Here is a 16068-nt window from a genome sequence, read left to right on the forward strand (position 1 = left end):
CTTGCTCAAAACACGCCAAAACATTTGAAATGGTAAATATAAGGCGAAATACAGTTAACACCGAAAAAGACCCACAACCCCATTACTAGTCCTTTAAGCTTTAAACTGCATTTCTGAGAATTTTTAAATTCAGATTGTTGTGAATCAATAGATCCACAAAAATCTTTTTTTTCTTCATCTGAGCTGGACTCTGGATCTAAACCAGTTAGAATGACTTCTAACATAACAGGATAAAATAACTGAGGGAAAAACCGAGTAAAACAGCCAGACAACCAAACACAGACAAAACCCACACTTAAACCCCAATCCGCCCAGACAGGCAAAGGGAACGATATCCCACAATTCCTTGCGCTGACATGCTATAAAACTGATGTGGTCACTGATTATTAAAACTTTATTTCTCTTAAATGAAGCCACAACATAAACATATTTGTAACGTTTAGGCATAAGAAGATGAATGTAGTTGCTAAACAGACGTTTTATTAATGTTTTAAGAACAGTTCGTTCTTCTTCTCCTTTCCCTCCAGCACCTCCTAGTGGCCTGGAGGATACATGAACATAAGACAACAATATTACCTCTGTTGTATTTCTGCAGGAGCTTCTTCTGCTGCACCGCCTCAGATATTAACACTGTGTTATCGTGTTTTTCTTTCATCAGCTTCAAACACATCGAACAAAAACATGGAAAACAGAAACAACAACAGTTTTTCTCTGGTTGTTGACATGGAAGAGCAACAAAGCATTAGCACCTCTCTACAGTCTGTTTCATGCAAAATGCTGAGATACACACAGTCAAGCAAGAGTTTATCATGATCAAGTTTTTAAACTATTAGGAGTTTGTGTTGAACATTTTCTCCACTAACAGTCATTGTCTTTTTATTTCAGCAGATTTCTTTCTTGAATGATCCCTCAGTGTATAAAGTATAGACTCACTTCCTCCTTCACGTCTGCCAGTTGTTGTCTCACTGCCTTCAGCTCTGCAGTTGTTTGGATTTTTTCCTGAAGCGTCAATTCCAGTTTCATTTGAAGCTCTGGGATAACAGACAAATCAAAGCTCTAACATTTTTTTACAAAGTGCAGCAGATGATATCAAAAGGTGAATGTCATGCCAACAGCGGTGAATTCAATAAAAGAAGTTACTTCCAGCAAACTAGTTCTGATTAAATCAAACAGTTTATGCAGTGAATAACATTTGAACTATGTGCTTAAACTAAATGTAGTTAACCCTATGAGTACCTAGACAGCAGTCGATACAATCTCCCGTATGGGTATTGCAGTTTACCATCACTGATTTGCGAGTTGTATTTTGTGTACACAATAGCACCCAAAAAAGGCTTCCTCAAACACCAAGTGCTCACAAAACGCTACAATGTACTGTATGATCACATGACTTCTTAGGATGAAACATAGAAATGTTAGAACATTTACACCAGGGGTCTCAAACTTAATTCAGCCGGGGGCCGCTGGAGGAGGAGTCTGGGTGAGGTCGGGCCGCATCAGGATTTTCACAAGAAAAGCGCTAATAAAACCTTCCGGTGTTCTGAAACATCTTTATTTCTAACACAAAATAATGAATTAAATAAAATTAATAAATTAAAAATTAATAAAAAATAAATAAATCAGTAATAAATAAATAAAATAATAATAATGAGCATACAGCAGATACAGACAACTGAAGAAACCACATATTGACTGAAAACTAACTATTTTTATTCAGTTTCAAATGTCTGCATTAACAGCGCCTCCTTCAGAGAGAGAGAGAAGCCCCGATACCGAGAAAATCTTTGAAGGATTTCATTTTTTGTAGATTTTTGTAGAACTCCTCACAATAAATAAATCTGATCTGGCTGCTTTCCATGAGGGTTCTATTCAAATGCAAATTATCATCCTGGAGGCTGCAGATGACTGCAAGTTTGAGACCCCAGATTTAAAAATTTCATTGACAAAACTTTAGAAACACTACTGTGGAGTTATTAAAACACAAGTATCAGGTCATAAAGAAAACAGCAGCGAAAATTAGACGTGCCTTACATGCTAGTTAGCATTAGCCCGTATTTCTACATTTTTTCTTTACCGCACGGACACACATCCTCATCACCAAGTCGTCCCATGTTGACGTTTGGTTAAGGTCTCCTCTGCGCTTTAGGCTTCTCCAACTCCTCATCTTTTGATGTACTGGCTTTTCGTGAAATCAAGGGTCCGCAACCCTCGGGACGCGGTGCTGGACGTGGACTGGTCCTCAGGATGCATCAAGTACTTGAACCCTTCTCCAGTACTGGTACCTTAACCCGGTTTACGCCTGGTACCACATCAGGTGCCGGATCGGGTCCAGTATCACGTCTGGTACCGCATTCTGGTACAGCATCTGGTGCTAGGTTAGGGTTAGCGTACTGTGTTGGGTGTTGCGTTGCTGTACTGGACCGGTTCTGGGACGCGTGGTTTAACATGAACAGCTAGCACTTAAAAAAAAGACGAGATGAGGACACCCAAAACGCAGAGGGGACTTTAACCAAACGTCAAAATGTGACGGCTTGGTGATGAGAATGTGTTGGAGAATAACATCAGCTTTACCTTTGAAGTTTGTAGGACGGCACATAAAATCTAAATCCCTTTTTAAAACCATTTAAAAATACATAATCGTGGTGTTAAATAAATTTTTATTTTTGGAGTGTTTTGATAGACATCATTTATAGTGACTCTTGGTGGCTCCAAAAGACATCCTAAACTCCAAATACTCCAATATTTCCATGTAAACAACGGTCCACTCCCCCAACCCAAAATAATTGAGCGGTTATGTTCCGAACGTGAACATAGGTCGTGACCTCAGCCCATTGGGTGAAGTCAGGGTACACCCTGGACAAGTTGCCTGTTTTTCACCTTGAGACTCTAAATGTTTTTGTTCATCCCTGTGTTCATCATCATCTATCATTCCGGCTGTAACCGGATAATCCACCACAGTAAAAGAATCAGAGAAGGACCCGCTCGTGAACAGTGTCTGCAGTCACAGACTGATGATCTTCTCAGAGTTTTCGGTGTTGCTCATTGCCACCTTGGCATGTGGCAGGCATGGGGATCGAACTATCAATCTTCTCTCTAAATGAGTCGGTCCATTACCATGTAATTATGAAAATGTTATTACAATAAACCAGTAATCTGAGCAAGTCAACCCTTCTGGGCTCAGCCAATCTTTTTCATTTACAAACAAGATAATTATCCGGGTCTTTTGATGCAGACAGATTTGAGCAGCGTGATGGCATTATCACCTGAGCTATAATTACTGGCTGACTTGAGGATCTGAAAACAGCATTTTCCTGGAGGGAGGGGCTCATGAGGACCAAAATAATTAACTTGCATTAGCTGTGGTACAGGGGTGGATTTGTATGATCACAAAGATGCTCTGCTACACAAACTGCAGGACTTTCCTTTTATATGGTTTTTGGGTTTAACCCTTTAACGCCGGAGCTCCAGTGTTTATGTTCTTTGATTAGAGGAAACTTTTCAACCATTAATACGATCAACATCACTCCAGCAGATTCTGAAGAAATGTTCAAATATGTTCAAGACTTTGTGTTTAAGCGACACCAGCGACGCCTCAGGTGTTAAAGGGCTAAGCAGAAAGAAGAGGCCGGGGGTCACTGTGGTTCAGCTCTTCTGTCAGCGGTTACACAGAAAAACGGTTTCAAGCTAAAATGCTTTACAAACATGCGTCTTTGAGCCATTTTTTTACAATCTCCTCCAAAAACATTTATTTTTTTTCAATATCAACTAATTTTTAAAGGAATTTATTTCCAAGGACAAAGTCATGATGTAGCTCACAAGCTCGTAATTCCTCTCTTGTCGTGCAAACTATCTCTGACGCATATGAATAATACAGAAGTCGAAAACGGCCTGCCATACTTTTCCGTTTACGTTTTCTAATTATAACAGGATCCACTAAATACCAAATATCTCGTTATAACAAGATAGTGGATCTCGTGATGATGATATAATGGATCTCATTATCACGGCATAGTGGATCTCGTTATGATTTTAAAAAAGTAGGACAGGCCGTTTTCATCTTCTGTAGAATACGTTTAATAATCACATAATTTTTAAAAGAGTGTGATGTAGGGCTGGGTTGATAAAATCATTTAAATGATTTGAATCATTTTAAGTTTAATAGATCAATAATCAATTCATAAAAACATAAAGAGATTTAGCACATAAAGCTAAAGTCCGCTAGCTTGATGGTAATGTTTAATAGAATTTCCCATAGGATGGCTAATGCTAATGCTCAGTCGACCTAAAGATACATTACTGAATAATTCACAGGCAGGAATTTTCTAGACTCTTTTAAGGAAATGTTTTTAAAGTAACTATTTGTGGTCTAAAACACAGTTTGTCCTCATACTTTCTTCTTCTTCTGGAATAAGGTGTAATGCTAGAGTGTGATCACCACCTAGTGTCCAAACTGAAACGTCCTCCAGGAGAAGCAGAACAATGTTTACAATGTTAATGATCTGAACATTTTTGTTAGAACTTCTCCTTTAGAGAATCCATGTAACACTGGATGATATTAACAATCTCATTATTTCACTGATACATTTACAGGATGTGAACTGGATCAGATTCATATAAATATATTCAAATCATATAGTAAATTATGAATGTATTTCTGAACAAATGTGTCTAAATGTGTGAACTGTGTAAAATCAAACTTGAATTGAAGAATCAAAAGAACAGAAAAAACTCGTAATTGAATTCTGGAAATGATAACTGATACCCAGCTATAGTGTAACGTATCATCGCTCTTTTTGTCTTTTTAGCTTTTATAAAGCATACTAAATTCAGGGATACAAATTAAAATTTTAGCACTTTTGTATCTAAACAGACATTCTACTGTAGATATTAGTGACTAAAGAGTTGATCTGTTTACTGTAAACCAGTAAATTAAATCTAGCAATAATCATCTGCTCCACGTAAAGAGCAACCAGACATTTTTAAGGTGCTGTTTTGATGGCGTGTTGTGCTCAGAGTGGGACTCTGTCACGGTGCACCTGCGATGTTGCTTCTGCAGTGCGCGGAGAGACAGTCTTTGCTGCTGGCATTGAGGTCTTCACCCTCCTCTTCATCGTCCATCAAGCTGATCTGTGTGACGGTCTCCGGACTGAGATGAGACATCAGCATCATGCTCTTCCTCTTCAGCGAGCGGTTCTGCCGGTTCAGCTGCAGAGAGAATCATGGGAGACGGGGTCAGACCAGACTACCCCAAACGTTTGGAGGAATACCATCATGGCTCAGAGCTCAAAGTGAAGTCACATGTGAATGGATGTAGTCTCTCTCTGGTCCACCTGCAGGTTTTTCCATTCAGTTTGTTCTTTTTCCACATTTCAGACCCAGCTGAGCTGACTGGAAAACATCATTTTCCTCACTCTAGGTTATATGTCAGTCTGTCTTTCATTGCAATAGCAGATTTTTGATGGGCAACTTCAAAAGCCGTGAATGTGTTTTAGTAACAGAAAATAGTTGTTATCCTTTCTTTTACCTCAAAGTTAAACAATCACTTCCTAAAAATATCTTTTAAAGTCCCCTATGTCCATTAAAAAAAAAACAAAAAAAAACTAAACAGTAGTGTTTTCATTATGATTATGAGGTTTTTACCCAAAATCTCACAACCTAAAAGCCTCGGTTTCCAAAATCTTCTCTGAGGGGGCGTGGCTTTTGGAGCTAAGCTGATTAGCCCTGCCCCTGACCCCCCCTCTCTGATTATGATAGCTCTGTGTCTCTCTAGCGTAAATCTTCATGCTGCTACATGAAAACATCCATCAATCTGGGTAATGTCCAGCCGTATGGTTCTGATCCAGATGTCAGCTGGACGAGGAAGTGAAGATCTTCATGGACAGAACTTCCTCCAAAATCCTGATTCTTTCTCCTTCCAGTTCACCAAAGACTCTTTTAGCTAATTCTCCAATGTTTATTGACTGTGATCAATACATTCAATCATTGGTTTCTCAGAGTTCTTGATAAAATAATCAAAGCTAACATCAAAATGCTCTTTCATTGATTTACAATCCTTTCCAACTGCGGTCAAATGAGCCGCCGTTCACATTTCCGTGGTCACATCAAGAAGCTCCGTGGAGTCTGGTGGAGATTTTCCAGCGTTCTCAGTCCTGCTACCGTAAGTATTGGATGAAACTCACACCAAAAATCCAGTGATGCTGATTTGACCACAGAAATGTGAACGGCGGCTCATTTGACTGCAGTCAATGTGAAGATACCATCTTCTCTTCTCCAGAACCTGAACTAGACACTAGGAACAGATGAGGGTTTAGTGCATGTGCAGCAGAGCTGTTGATGGAAAGAAGATCATTCATTCAAACAGAGTCTGTCCAAGACAGTTTGGTTGATTTGAAAGGAGAAATACTTGGAAATGTAAAAACTAAATGAATTCTTATTACATTTGTTCTCTTTCAGAAGAAAAATGCCACACAGATATGTTAGAAACTCAAAAAACAGGATTTTGATTGGAGGAAGACTTTAAACCGTTTTACTAGACTGAGTCAGTTTTTAAGTTCAGCTTTCTCAAACTCGGTTTTATTTCATCTCTGTGACACAGGCTCTGATATCATTCTGTTGAACAGAAAAAGGACGTTTCATTTTTTAGGCATTTTGGTTTGTTGGTTGTTCCCTCGTGGTGGAGAGCTTCAGGTGCTTCTGTTAAGGTTTAGAATCAAACTCTACTCGACTTTAGTTAATAATTACTAATGACACACATAAGTGTGTCTTTGTTTGTTTTCTATTTTCTTATCAATGCATTTCATTATTTCTGCAATGAGTTTGAAAAAAATGTGTGCTTTGTCCTGAATTTTTCCCAATCTATGCTTTAAATCAATCAATCAGAATGAAGCGTTCGTCCATCCTTCTCCGTTTGCCTGTTTTCAATATCTTTCATTTTTTAATCCTATTCTCAGCTCCACATTGATCATAACCTCTGATCTTCTGCCCATATTTGAATCCATCCTTAAGAATATCAGTTTGCATTCAAAATAAAAAGAAAAACTCAACTGTAAAGCTGAATTTCTGAAAGGTAAAAAGACCCTTCGTTAAGAAAAATAATCTTTTCAAGAACGTTTTCAAAAAAACATGTCCTAATGACTAGAATTTGTTTCTTAAAATAACGTTTCCTGGTAACTTACCCTTCACCAGATTTTCTTTTTTTTTATTTAAAAGACATTTTTCAAATTTGAAGCATTTTAAAGGTTTCTATTGGCGGGCTGTTGTTGCCGTGTTCAGATCGTTTGCGGATCGTTTCTGTTTATTCTTTTTATGGCATTTCTTGGATTTAATTAAGCAGAAAATGTGCTTGATAATTAAAAAAAATAGTTTTTTTTAATGATTAATTGACCCTGACCTGCTCTCATCTTCGTGTTGCTACTGTTTAAGAATCAGGAGGAATACAGACACACAGCATTAGATCTCCTGGTGCCGGAACATATTCTGGATCGCTTTCGTCATTTTGCTTTAAAACTGAGACATTTTCCAAATCAGCTTTGCTACCAAAAACCCTGTGAATTAAAAGAGTGCAAATAACTAAGGCAGGAGGATGATGGAGAATCAGATGAGATGCTGTTGTGATTTCCTTTTCCTTGGGTCTGCAATCAGCCATAATGGCAGGAGGACATATGCAAAAGCAATACCAACGTGTGAAGTAACACACATAATTAGAAACACACAAGCCGGTGGAGAAAGGCGATCAGTGTCTGTCTCCACACACATAATGATAGTTTTCTAATGCAGCACAGATTTGCATTTATGTTGTTCTTCAGAAAGTGATTTCTTCGGTTTAAATTTTTTGCTCAACATCTCCAATGTCCGTTCCTTTTTTTAAGCATTTCAGGCAACACAAAAGCAATATGTGTGTTTAGGAAAATCGACCCAAAACAAAACGTCAGCGAAGCCTCTGGAAAAGAGATTGATGCCAATTATTCGTGCATGTTGATGTAATCTGAAGCAAGAAAAGTGTCTGAGGAGCCAAAAAGCAAAGGGGAAAAATAAAAGGCAAACCATAAAAAAAACATTTATTAATGGCATCCTGGTGAGAGCAGATTGCAGCAATTCTCTCTTTTGATGGCACTCTTCAGGCTGCAACCCTTTCTCTGAAATGCAATCAACAATACACAACATGGAATCACATTCTTTTGATAATAACGTGCAACTGGCGGGAGACGGGCCTTTAAAATTATATACTTGCATGAATCAAAACTGACATAGCATTGGCGTGCGCTCGCTGAAGGTCCCCATTATGCAGTAACAGCCCCTCATCTTACCTTGATCACACATCAACACAAAAACATTAAACATCCAAACCATTCGCAAACAAATGGTCGTGTTTTCAAACTGCTGTCCCACTTTTTTCATCCCAAAGATTTAAGAAACGCTGAACTTTCTGTCACTGTGGTCCCTGTCACACTTCATGAGCAAAATCATCGTCATCAGTCACAAAGACATTAATGCTATTCGTGTTTGGAACTCTTTCCTCAGCATTTAGGATTTGCTTTAAATTCAAATGAGTAAAAAATACAATTTTAATGCAGAAATTGTATTTTATGGTCTTAATGAAGCGATGTTAAGAAAGTAAACATCTACTTTCCAGTACAGCACTCAACAAAAAGGGGTGATAGCTGATGGGTGTGTATGAAAATGATGACAGACAGAAGGATGTCCAGTTGAAGAATCAATAATAACGGAGGAGAAAGAAGTTAATCGACAAAAAATTAGATTATTTTTAAAAATTTAAACATGTATCTAGGCTTCCAGAATTATTTCCATGAATTAAAACACATGTGTCAAAGTCGAGGCCCAGGGGCCAGATCCGGCCCTCCAGATCATTTTATTTTATTGTTATTAATGTTCCGATGTTATCTTACGTTCATTTCTAACATGTATAATTTTGACGAAATATATTTTTATGGAGAGTAAAATATTGAAAGTTATTTGAGGTTTGAGTTGATTTATTCTGGAATAATATTCCTGACTTTTTGTTATTCATATTTATGTTAAAAAGCGTAAAAAATGTAATTCTGCTAACTTTTTGGACTATTTTGGCATTTACTAAGATTTTTTAGGCTGTTTTGGAGTTTAGCTAATATTTCAGCTACATGCTGTTTTAGCTTATTTTGCCTTTTTTTGTTGTTTTTTTAGGTTGTTTTTAGGTTTTATTTTCAGTTTTTAGGATATTTTGAAGTTTAGCAAATTTTTCAGCTACATGCTAGCTGATTTTGCTAACCTAGGTTTTTTTGTTTTTTAGGCTAATTTGGCATTTAGCTAATATTCTTATCTGGCTATCAGCTTCAGCATTTTCAGCTATCAGCACTATCATTTTCAGCGGCCAATTTCAGCTTACAGTATTCACACTAGCATTATTGCAGGTAATGCTATATATCTAGTTCATAATTATGTTTAAAATGACTCTTTTAAAGTTTTAAAAATGTAGTTTTAGAGTGTTCAATAAATATTTATTCTGTTCAGCCCGCGACCTAAGGTGTGTTTTGGATTTTGGCCCCCTGTGTGATCGAGTTTGACACCCCTGGTGTAAAGTGTCCCACTGTGAAACATGATAGAAACGGTAGATGTCGCAGTCTTGTGCTGAACACTTCGAGGTGTCTCAGTAAAGAATGCAGATAAAGTTGGTTTGAAAGCCGTTTTTTCAGACAACCTTGATGCCTTGTGGTCATCTGGGCCAGTAAAAATCTGTCTTGTCGCCCCGGAAACAAAGAAAGGAAAAACAGAAGCAGGCACTGAAGGCTGGAGATTTGTCGACCTTCATTTTGTTTATCCATCAGTCTCCCACTGCCCGGTTCTGCTGCAGCCAGGTGGACAGTGAGGGCTTTTGTACTGGGACTGAATGAGCCATGATTACAGTGATGATCTCTGCAGCAGTGGGCTGTGAAATCACCATGTGCCAGGCTCCCCCACTCTCAATCACAACCACAAAGGAAGGAGCCCAAAAAGTGATTTTGTAAGGCATGAGCACAGCAGCCGCGCTTGATTGTGACAGGAAAAATGAAGACGAGATGCTGTTCCCGAAAATACTGTGATGTCATCTCCAGAGTCTATTTAAAACTGTTCAATTCAACCGATTCTTTAAGCGTCGCTGATTTTAAATTAAAAATCTCGTTTTAAAATCAGATTTTTCTGAATTTAAATTGTCGTGTTAGAACAAACCTTGGAAGCGAGCGCTTCTGCACTTTCTCTGCACATCCTCTCGATCTCCAGGTCCTCCTGAATGTCACTGACCTCCTGGAGGACCATCTCAGACACTGCAAAAAAAAAAAAAAACAGAACATTAGATGCTTCACAATCATTGACATCAATCAGTCAATCAATTGCCTTAAAATGAAAAAACATGTGGTCCCATCCAAAGTAAAGCAGATCTTTAACAAAACCTTTAGTGTGGTCAGATTGTGTTCATGCATCATTTTAACCCTTTAACACCTAAGCTTCAATGTTCATGTTCTCTGATTTACTGTAGTTTTTTTAATTGTTGCTTCCTTACTCCCAGTTCCCTTGTATGTTGTGCAAGTGTTTGCTACGACCTTTTGTTTACAGAAAGTCTGTAAAAAATATACACCAATATTTTCTCTTTCTCTGAGAGGTCTAAGACCTTGATATTTCATGTGTTTTTCCTGATCCATCTGAAGCATAGCTGAAACAGCCTGGTCTTCAGTCTGAAACCTCATACTTTGTTAATGTGTGCAGCAGACACGCAGAAACCAGAAGTTTGAATCAGATTAGAATCTTATTAAATGTATTTTCTGTTGCAGGTAGAGACCAAACTGATGAAAATGATTCAACTTTCTTCTGCAGACAAAAATGTCTGATTTGCTAGTAAAAAGAAAAAATAAGCAAAAGAAAACAAATGAATGTGAGAAGCCAAATTGACTGGCATAATGCAATCATGAAATAATAACATAATAATAATGAAAATCAAACAAACACCAAACATACTTCAGTAATCAGTAATTCATCATTTGAATCATCAAATCTGACTTATGACTTCATGTAATGTGAGGTAGGTGACAAAACAACCAAACAGAAAACACATATTTGTTGTAAAATATGCAAATGTTCAAAAACAAAAGTGTGGGACAAATTATCAATAGACTATTATGATGTTTAATCATTTTTTTATCTGGTTTCACAGTGAGACGGTCCTAGTCCAAGTACCGGATGGGTTCTTTCTGTGTGGAGTTTGCATGTTCTCCTCGTGCATCATTGGGTTTTCTCCAGGTTCCTCCCACAGTCCAAAAACATGCCTCATTGATGAGTCTAAAAAGTCCTGAGGTGAGAATGTGCGTGTGGCCCTGGGACAGACTGGTGACCTGTTCAGAGTGTATGCTGCCTTCGCCCAACAGCTGAGAAAGAATATAGCAGCCCAGAGACTCAGACAGGGATACAGCAGCCAAAGAAAAGGGATTATTTTGACTTCAGTAGTGTTGTACTACTTCAGAGCAGCAGGTTTTCACTGGAACAGCAACCAAAGAATCACACTGTCGTCACCCAGAGACTCTGAAACGCTCAAGTTTGGGCAGAATGATGGCAGTCTGGACCGGACAGTTCTGAGATGACTGGAGCTCATGTCACCCAAAGACTAAGAGGTTCAACTTCCTCTCTCCTTTTTATAAGGGGCGTGTATTAGCAATAGTCTGGCGATACAATACGTATCTTCATACACATTTCACGATACTATACACCTCACGATACGTATCATGATATACATTTCACAATACACATCGCGATACGTATCATAATACAAATTGCGATAAGCATCATGATACACATTTCATAATACGATACACCTCACGATATGCATCACGATACACATTTCACAATACGATACACCTCACGACACATATCATTTCACGATACAACTTGCTATATAGTTCAAGACTGTACCAGAACAATTTTCTATTTTTTAAAGAATATGACTTAGAAAAATTGTCTAAATATTAATACACCTTTTAAGTTAGTCAAAGTTTATTTTATTTCAATGATCACAATGCTAAGCATTGCAACTGTATCTAATACACAAGTTGTTTTTACCCACAAATTCATGGAGCTTTTCTTTCAGTAAATTTTAGTGTTGCCAGCTAGCAGTCGAGGGTTAAGGTGGAAAACAAGAGTCAGACAAGGAACTGTGTTTGCTCATAAATAATTATATATTGTCTTGACAACATTCAGTATCACCAGAGGAAATATCCCAATATATCGCCACATTGATTCTCCATTGACATTCTTATTTAAAGTATTTATTAGTCAGCAATTCTATTCTAAAAGACATCAAAAGTTCTGACATTCATCCTGAAGTTAATCCACTCAAGTTCTATAAATATTTTATGCCCTGTATAAATTTGGGTTTGGGCAATTATTCTTTGATTGGATTAAAATATATTCTCAACCCAAAAGCATCAGTCAGAACATACAAACAGACCCCAGTCCTCAGGTTTGTTCTTGTAATAGGAACCAGAAAGGGTTACCCACTCTTCCCCTGGTGACAGCATAGAGGTTAACTATACAATCCACCATGAAATAAGTTTTTATGCAGATGACAAATTACCTTTTCTCCAAAATTCCCAATCCTCTACTGGCAAAACTATGCTGGCTCTGAAGTAGAAATCACATCAACAAATCATTCAATGCAAAAACATATTCAAGATCACAATGTCAATTTAAAAAGAAATCAAAACAAAGTTCCAGAAACCCATCCATCCATCTCCTTCTCCTCCGGGACCAGGACGCAGGGGCAGTAGTCTAAGCAAAGATGCCCAGACTTCCTCCTGCTCCTCTGGGACTTGTGCTGTAGTGAATTGTGATTCTGGCTTAAAAATGTAGAACTGGATTGATCCAATATTGCTCGTATTTATTTTCCCACCGCTAATGTTAGCTTGAGGCTATAAGAGTGGAAATCTTATAGCTTCTTCACCGTTGTGACAGAAAATTCCTCAACAGCCGCGGTAAGCATGGTAAAGACCAAACTGCAGGCACCATCGTCTCAGTTTGTCTGAGGACCAGAAGCATCTTTCCTGTTGGTGCCTTTGACAACCTGCTGTCGTAGGTTAGCAAGCTGCTCTTTATCGTTCAGACTCACATCATACATGAGTAATGTAGACCATTAGTGAGAAGCCTCCATCAATGCCATGATGTTCAGAAAGAATACATGAAAAACTTATGGAATACCAGATTCATGTCATAAGCTTAAAAGGTCAACTCCTGGACATTCAGCCTGAGAAAAATGTCATTAAGAAAGAAAGGAGAAGCTTTGGATTTGTAAAAGAGTGGGTGCATAACTCTGACTTCATTTACTATCTGTGTGGTTTAAGATAAGAGCACCCTGACACACCAGAGTGTCTCTGTCACCTTTTGTATGTGCCGTGTGAGTAAACTTAATTGCCCACATATATCAATCGAGTTTCTTTCAAAAGAAAATGAACTAAATGTTTCCCATGGTATATCTTTACATCAAATAGTTCCCTACCTTTTTGTTTTGATCATTCAGGGCCAGCGCGCATTAAGTATAAAACTGAATACAGCGTGGAGCACAACAAGATGAATAACTGCTGTGCATACGTTGAGTGTACTGAGTGGATGTGGGCTTTTTTGTTAACAAGTATACATGTTGCTTGAACTTAACCTTGAGTTAGAACTATTTGTCTTTGCTGCACTAACATAAACCAAGAGTGCTGCTTGAGGCTAGAATGTGATGAGCAGAATGGAAAATATTCTTTTCAAATAGCTTAAGACATCAACACATTAAGCACGTTTCTTTTACCTGATTTCTAGCAGAAACCACGTGGATCTGAAGCTGTTTGAGTCACTGAATATTGCTTGAAACATGCTTGAAAATGACAGGAAAATTAGGAATTTGAGAACAAAAAATTCCTAAAAAATAATGATACTGGAGATTTGGTCTTTGGTGTCCCCATTCCTGGGACATGTATGCCTTTACCCAAGGACCCATGACACTCAAAAATGAAATATATTGGAAATCATGTAAATACTTTTGTTTGTTGGGGTTGTGAAGGGCTGTAAGCAAGGGGGAAAGTGTAAACAGAGCTTACAGAAACAGGGAGGGGGAAGCAAATTTCTAATGACCTCCTGTGGCTCTGCAGAAACTATGTTCTTTTGCTTTTGACTAAACACAACAATCTTAGTTAAAAGACCACTGGGAACATTTTTAAAGTAAATCAGAGTGATCATCTGCATCTGCATGAAGAAGACAAACTACCTTTCCAAGTCAAGAATTGGATTTATCAACAATGACAAATGACATCCCCGTTGGAGTTGAACATAAAATGAGAATAAGTTCCGCTGAATGATGAGGTACAAACCAAGCTCATGGTGGTACAGATTCTGGACAGCCTTTAGTAAAAGGCCCAGGTCTTCCCACAGGACACACGATCACACACCTCATCTACATTCACAAAACACGTGGACTAAATGGGTAATGTCCTAGTCACAGGTCACTTCCGGGTGGATACTCCAAGTGAAAACCTGTCCGGGCACATAGGTGACCCACAGGGAATTTTAAGATTGTAGATGGCTCTGTGAGTCCGTTAAGAGAAAATGTTCATGCAATTTTTACTTTGGGCATGCTGCAGGCGACAAGTCATAGCAAACACGTACAACATGAAGAGTGAAATAGGTGAGATGTGGGAATTTTGTACAGATGTTTCAATTTTTTTTTACACTGAGCATTGCACAGTAAGGAGACAGTTCACGCACAACACTACTAGCTAGTGTGGTTTACAGTATCACTCGTCTGTCATAAGCGGGTGTGACTTTCATTAGCCTTACAGATACTCAACAATGCGCATGGTAATGCTCCATTTTAACGACATCCCTTAAGCTGGCCCCAGAAGCCTCAAGAGAATTACAAGACATGTACCGGTCAACTTCCATACAGATGCATGTGTTGATGTAGTGCTGATCCACTGCTCCATGAAGCTACACAATATAACCAAAGGTATTGTCTCACCTGCTCAGAATCATAAATGAACTGAAGTGTCATCCCATTTGTAACCCATAAAGTTCCATTAGAGTTTGCTATTCCAGCTTCAGCTCTTCTAGAAGGCTGTCCACAAGGTTGAGGAGTGTTTCTAACAATTTTGGACCATTCTTCCATAAGAACATTGTTCAGGTCACACTGATGTTGGTGGAGAAGGTCTGGCTCTCAGTCTCCATTCTAGTTCATCTCAAATGTGTCCTTTGGGGTCCAGGTCAGAACTCTGCAGCCCAGTCCAGTTCATCCACACCAGACTCCGTCCTCATGTCGTTTGGATCTTACTTTGTGCTCTGGTGTACAGTCGTGTTGGAAGAGGAAGGGTCGCTCCAAACTGTTCCCACTAGGCTATGGAATTGTTCAAAATGTTTTGGAATCCTGAAGCATTCAAAGCTCTAAGGGGCCTGAAAAGCAAGCCCACACCATCATTCCTCCTCCACCAACTTTCAAAATGTACTGTTCTCCAGGAAACCTCCAAACCCAGACCGGTCTCCCAGATTGCTAGATGGAAAAGTGTGAATTATCCACTGACCCCCTCTCTGTCAGTTTACGTGGCTGAGTTGTTCCCAAACTCTTCCATTCTGTTCCGATAGAGCTGACAGTTGACTGAGGAATATTTAGGAAATGTCCCCATTGGATTTGGTGCACAGGTGACATCCAATCACTGTTCCACGCTGGAATTCTCTGAGCTCATGAGAGCAGAACAAGCTTTCACAAATGTTTGTAGAAACATTCTGTATGCCCAAGTCCTTGATTTTATACACCTGTGGGATGAGGACACCTGATTCAGATCATTTGGATGGCTGAGACAATACTTTTGGAAAAATGGTGTACAATCATTCTGCTCTTTGGAACGCACATTCAAGCAACCACTTTCTTTTCTCGTTTTTTTTTTTTGGTGTGAAAGTAGAGTGAGTAACAGGTGCAAGCAATGAAGTTAAAATATCTATACAGAAGCCCAAATAAACCAAAATATGGAAAAGTGCTGTGAGATGAGTCTGATCTGTGGTAGACAACCCTCAACAGTCATG

At 38.6% G+C, this 16068-nt stretch overlaps 1 protein-coding gene across 1 annotated transcript in view; it reads right to left on the reverse strand.

Moving 5' to 3' along the window:
• Positions 1-16068, reverse strand: part of shtn1 (shootin 1) — a 50078-nt gene that overhangs the window by 17171 nt on the left and 16839 nt on the right. Inside the window, exons 4-7 of the mRNA XM_024296768.2 lie at positions 10204-10298; positions 5037-5205; positions 934-1031; positions 577-658 (exon numbers count right to left, since the gene is read on the reverse strand). Coding sequence (XP_024152536.1) covers positions 577-658; positions 934-1031; positions 5037-5205; positions 10204-10298 — 444 coding nt within the window. The remainder of the gene's footprint in view (positions 1-576; positions 659-933; positions 1032-5036; positions 5206-10203; positions 10299-16068) is intronic.

This window comes from Oryzias melastigma, linkage group LG15 (genome assembly GCF_002922805.2).
Source record: "Oryzias melastigma strain HK-1 linkage group LG15, ASM292280v2, whole genome shotgun sequence".
Lineage (NCBI taxonomy): Eukaryota > Metazoa > Chordata > Actinopteri > Beloniformes > Adrianichthyidae > Oryzias > Oryzias melastigma.